This window comes from Physcomitrium patens, chromosome 4 (genome assembly GCF_059467195.1).
Source record: "Physcomitrium patens ecotype Gransden chromosome 4, ASM5946719v1, whole genome shotgun sequence".
Classification (NCBI taxonomy): domain Eukaryota; kingdom Viridiplantae; phylum Streptophyta; class Bryopsida; order Funariales; family Funariaceae; genus Physcomitrium; species Physcomitrium patens.
The window spans coordinates 21,544,425-21,549,767 of record NC_143413.1 but is presented as its reverse complement, the minus strand read 5'-3'; the positions used below and the strand labels follow the sequence as shown (position 1 = coordinate 21,549,767).

The 5,343-nt window shown below is 44.0% G+C and overlaps 1 protein-coding gene and 1 long non-coding RNA gene across 4 annotated transcripts; both read left to right on the top strand.

Annotated features, from left to right (window-relative positions):
* Window positions 1–271: 271 nt before the first annotated feature.
* LOC112281638 (metal tolerance protein 1) lies at window positions 272–3,197 on the top strand. 3 transcript variants are annotated; one of them, XM_024518388.3, is made up of 3 exons: window positions 272–696; window positions 1,133–2,015; window positions 2,243–3,197. In XM_024518388.3, the coding sequence occupies exons 2-3, from the start codon at window positions 1,208–1,210 to the stop codon at window positions 2,839–2,841; spliced, it is 1,407 nt and encodes a 468-aa protein (XP_024374156.1). In that variant the 5' UTR covers window positions 272–696; window positions 1,133–1,207; the 3' UTR covers window positions 2,842–3,197. The 3 variants fall into 3 exon arrangements, with proteins under 3 accessions (XP_024374156.1, XP_024374158.1, XP_024374157.1); XM_024518390.3 differs by having other exon boundaries at window positions 667–811; XM_024518389.3 differs by lacking the exon at window positions 272–696 and adding an exon at window positions 744–961.
* Window positions 3,198–3,340: 143 nt separating this feature from the next.
* On the top strand, window positions 3,341–4,817 carry LOC149989442 (uncharacterized). The gene is made up of 2 exons (XR_016502753.1): window positions 3,341–3,782; window positions 3,948–4,817. It is a non-coding gene; the product is annotated as an uncharacterized LOC149989442 (long non-coding RNA).
* Window positions 4,818–5,343: the final 526 nt, after the last annotated feature.

Here is a 5,343-nt window from a genome sequence, read left to right as displayed (position 1 = left end):
GGTTTAGCTGAAGTCTACGCCTTGGTTCGTTCAGGGGTCAAATGCTAAAACCTTTTGTAATTTTTTTTCAATTAAACCATTGCGGCAGTTTTTTTTTTTTTTTTTTTTCTTTCTTTCTTTTGCAACACTTCAGAACCTTATATTCCCATCTGATTTTATTTTATTTAAAAAAAAACCTCTCACAAATTGGTCAAAATCACTGAGTGGGTGGTTTAAGATAATTTGATGCATGTGGAGATTGGTTTTCGATGGCCGTAGAATTGGGTTTTCCCAATGCTGAAAACGATACTGATGGGGTTGAAACTAGGAGCGCGAGCGCGCGGCAGCGGGAAGTTTGCGTAGCTGGTGTCAGGAGGGTGGCCGCCGGAGGGAGGCAGCGCGCTTGCATGTGTGCAAGCGTTCCATTTGCATCGCGACAAGCGATGCGAGGGACGCCAGCTCAAGCACGAACCCCTGCTTTGCCCTCTTGCTCCTCCTCCTCGTCCTCCCGGCTGCTGCGCTCGCCTCAGCCCCGGGAGAACTTTCCGTCCACTATCTCTTACACCGCCCAATCGCATCGCATCCCATTCCTTGCGAGGTGTTTCAGGTCGCCACTCCGCCACTTCTCGTAACTCCATGTGGTGCGATCCTCGTCGAGCCCCCCTCTTAGCTCACATAGAACCGTGGGATCGTGCCTCCCTTTTGCACTCCTTGCTGGTATGGATGCTTTCGCCTTGCCAACTTGGCCCCTTCCTCGCTCGAATTTTGTTATGATTGTCAGATGCCGCCCCCTCAATTACGGTTAATTCGCCTTTGATGCCGCTCTTGTGAAGTGAGTTTTGCATGCGAAGGTTTGCGAGTCAAGGTTTTAGTGTCATTTCGAGAGTAAAATAATGAACAAGAGAGGGTAGGGGGAGGGAGAGGAGGAGGTTCTTATGGAGGTTTAGCGTTTCTGGCTCCTCGAGACCACGGGTGTTTCCTTGTGAGTGTGCTCCGTTGTTTTGCATGAGGAGAGTGAATGCTGAGCTTGACATGATCGTGGGTTTTCGTCCTGAGATGTGAGCATGTGGGTTTTACTTTCGAAGTTGATGTGTGGCGACGTTTGCCAGTCTGATGGACAGTTGGGTGAATTGTTTGTGTTTTGTGATTACAGAGAATATTTTGATGCAGTGAGGGGGGTTGAGCGTGAGGTCTGAAGGGGATTTGAGAGTGAAGCGCAGTTAGCTGGATGGCTGCCAACGTTGATGAGCATGGGCACGCCCATCCGAAGCCGGTAGAAGAAGAGGGTAGGGATTTGGAGGCAGTGTACGTCGATTGTGGAGACTTAGGGGTGGTGGAGCAGAATGATGTTGCGAGGATGAAATGTGCCGCCACGAGGTGCGGATTAGAAAGCGTGGGGGGCATGGAGCAGGACGAAGTGGAGAGGCGCGCCTCGTCGAAGAAGCTGAGTAGGGCAGTAATGATATGCTTATTTTTCATGGTGGTTGAAATAGTAGGAGGGTTGTATGCGAACAGTCTTGCAATTCTCACGGACGCAGCACACCTGCTCACCGACGTGGCAGGCTTTGCCCTCTCTCTATTCGCGATTTGGGCATCGGGATGGGAGGCTACTCCTCTGCAAACGTTCGGGTTTTCTCGATTGGAGATTCTAGGTGCACTTGGATCCATTCTATTCATTTGGTTGCTCACGGGAATTCTAGTGTTTGAAGCAATCAAGAGACTTCTTACTGAGGTCGCGCCGATCGACGGTCGTCTCATGTTCTGTATTGCAAGTGTGGGTCTCCTTGTGAACCTTTGCATGATGGTGTTGCTGGGGCACGAACACGGCCACGCGCATGGGCATGGTCATTCTCACGGGCACGGACACGGGCACGGGCACGAACATTCACACGAAGATGATCATGGTAATGGTCACAGTCACGACCACGGCCATGGCCATAGCCACGATGACGAGCATGTACATAGTCACGGAAGCGAGAGCCAGGGCACGCATGACGGACAGCACGGGCATTCAAGCCACAAGCATAACACTTCCCGTAAGCCCAGATTTCGTAATTGGCGTTTTTATTTCGACGAGGTTTTGTACGATTTTTTCTTTTTTCTTTTTTCTTAGAGGATGTTTTCGGGCACAGTATGAATAACAATGTGGACTTTATGGCAACCTCTTTCTTGAAACTTATATTAGAAAGGTTTTGTGTTGTTTCAAGGGCCTCTTTCCTCATGCATTGAGCTAAGCAATCCTGTACTATCTCTCTCTTTGTAGGACACTACCATGCTCATGATGATCACGAGGAGAAACAACACGATCACCATCACAAAGGACACGAACATAGTCACGGGTCTGATTCCTTGGGAGAGCCGCTGCTGAAGAAATCACATAGTGTCTCGCTGTGTCGGGACCTTTCAAAGAAAAAGCCAGAGCGTAACATCAACGTACAGGGGGCTTATTTACACGTTCTTGGGGACCTTCTTCAAAGTGTGGGAGTGATGATCGGAGGCGCTGTTATCTGGTACCAGCCACGTTGGAAAGTCATCGACCCAGTTTGCACGCTAATCTTCTCTGTTCTCGTCTTGTGCACGACACTCTCGATGATTCGCAGCATTGTGGAAGTTCTGATGGAGAGTACTCCGAGGGAGATTGACGCGCAGGCTGTGGAGAGGGGCCTGTTGGGGCTTCCTGGAGTAGTTGAGGTTCATGATCTTCACATCTGGGCAATCACTGTGGGGAAAACTCTCCTTGCTTGCCACATTCGAGTTCAACCGCAAGTGAACACGAATGAAGCGTTGCAGGCAGTTGCGGATTATTGCGAGAGGGTATTCAAAATTAGCCACGTTACTATCCAAGTTGAGACGGATTCATGAATCATGTGGCCAAATGCAAGCGGTGGCCTTAACTCTTAAGGTATTCGGTTAATAGCCTTCAACCTTCTAATTTATGATATCTGAATTAGTTTCTAGGTCGACGATGCATGATTTGCATTTGTAGCCTTTTTCCCGTCCGTGGTGACGTGCTTGAAGTTGCAGAAACAGCACGTTGTTTCGGCTTGTTACAAGCAAAAAATGAGATTGAAGTAGTGGTAAAGAAAGTCTACTTCAAATATAGACGGATGGAGATGGTGTAGAACAATCAGCTTTTATAGCTGATTTCTGTGTTTTCGAACGAGCCTTGTATTCGTCTGAGCTATTGGTAATGCTACCTCTGAAATTTTTACTTGGTCCATAGATTTGCACATCTTTGCAACTTCCGCAAGTTTTTGCCAGATTCTTTCGGTGTATTATGCCATGTAGGTATTTGACAAATGTAGCTACTCGCGCAACCTGCGTAACTACTATCTCGTTAGCACTCTTGGTATGCTAATCTTCTATCTTCGATGAAATCACAAATTCGACGAGTTTTTTAATGCTGAATCCATGAAATATGAACCTCAGGCTTGTTAGAAAATAGTGCTGTGTCACAAATATTGTGATGAAATAATTGGTGAATAATTGATGAAATAATTGAAAACCTAACAAACACAGAATACTGTTCATGTGCGAACAATAATGTATAATGTCAAGAGCTAAGATTCCCGTTGCTCTTCGAAAGCCTTAAATCACTGTGGAGGAATGTCGACGTTGATTTCATGATGTTGGACGCCATAAATCTCCTTGGATAGCGAAGCGTTGGTGTTCACTGCAGTCATCTGAATTGATGAAATGCCCAGTCCCCGCATAGTTCCTGTTCTCCGACTAAAAACTCCTGGCTTGTCCAACTGGACTTTGGATTCGCCGTCAACTTCGACACTTACGAGCAACACAACAAGGTCAGTTCCCCACCATATTCTACTCGGTTTCGATTAGTTCCATCGCGGTCTCAACCTTTGTCGCCAGCACGGGGTTTTCCTTCTCGAGATTTCAAAAAAATTTTGAAGGATGAAATGCTCCAAGAGGTTTGAAGATGCTACAGTTTTACTCCTTTATGTTGGCAGGTCGCCAATCACTTTGTCCGTAGTGATTGCTTTCTCTGCGAATCGAACCAGCTCACGATTCCTTGTCCCCAAAAATCCTTATCGAGGCACTGTGACGAGAAGGATTTTAGTGCCAAACAATAATAAATTAGAAGAGGAATACTGCAGAATAATTGCGGCAAGGATCATTCCTTTTTGAATTGTTGCGAAGCCGTAAGGAAGGAACTTCTAGGGTCTGTTTTCATTGTGGGTGGAGGCAATCTCAAGTTATAAAACGTTGAAAAAAAAAATACATAGAACATAAAACATGATACCAATTTCAGCAAGGCGATTCTGCGATTTCTCCACACTGCAGAGCGACACTAGCGATAAATTGGAAAGATCATGCAAAGCCTCGACGCCATGTGGGCTGCACTTGTGAAAAGCAAGTCTTCTAGAATCATCGGTATGCTGGTTTCTCTTGTGACTTTTTATTTATTTATTTATTTTCATTTTTTTTTATTTTTGATTCCAGTACCGGCAAATTGGGTCACCAAAAAAATAATGATACATGTCCCTAGTTGGGTGCAAGTGGAATCGTTTCTGCAACAGCAGGCTGAAGTAAGATGAAGGACCGCAAGCTGCACCGCGTAAAATGTTTTACAAGAACGCCGTACACGCGTGGCGCTGGCCGCTAGGACCCACACAGTCTAGATGGATCGAAGCTTTGTTGACTCGATACGTTTTCTTCGCAATGCTTGCTTGTTTCTGACATCGCCAGAGCCCAGGCACAGAAGCTGCCTCGGAAAGAGCGATGGATTCGTCGGTGATTCTGCATCTCTTTCTTTTTTTGATAAGGAAGCAATGCTGTTCGATGAAGCATGCTGCAATATATTCAACGGCCCATTTCTAATACTCTGTCCATAGTACATACACAGAACTCTTTGTAAACCTAGGTATTTTCAAATCTGAATGTATGTCAAGTTCTCGAACTTCAGCCACAACTTGAAATTTGCAGACTGACCTGATTTAAAATAAATAAATAAATAAATAAATAAATAATATATATATATATATATATATATATATCATACATTCAGTTGCATGTAATCTTATACAAATGTTTTTATTTTAAAATTGAAGATGAAATATACATGTTAAGTCCTTGCAATTTTGTATACGAGTATTTATTGTTTGTTACAAGAAATGGTAAAAAGCTTTGAGAATATTAGAAAATTATAAAATAATAACTAGTGGTCTTTAGAAGAACATAAGATGTGTTGAGGTTTTCTAAAAAATTTAGAATAAGTGATAAAGAATTGTTAAACTATCAAAGAATTTCTATATATGACATGTATGTATATATATATATATATATATATATAAATAAATAAAGACAATGGTGTTTGTATATGTGCATCTATTACAAGGATATTAT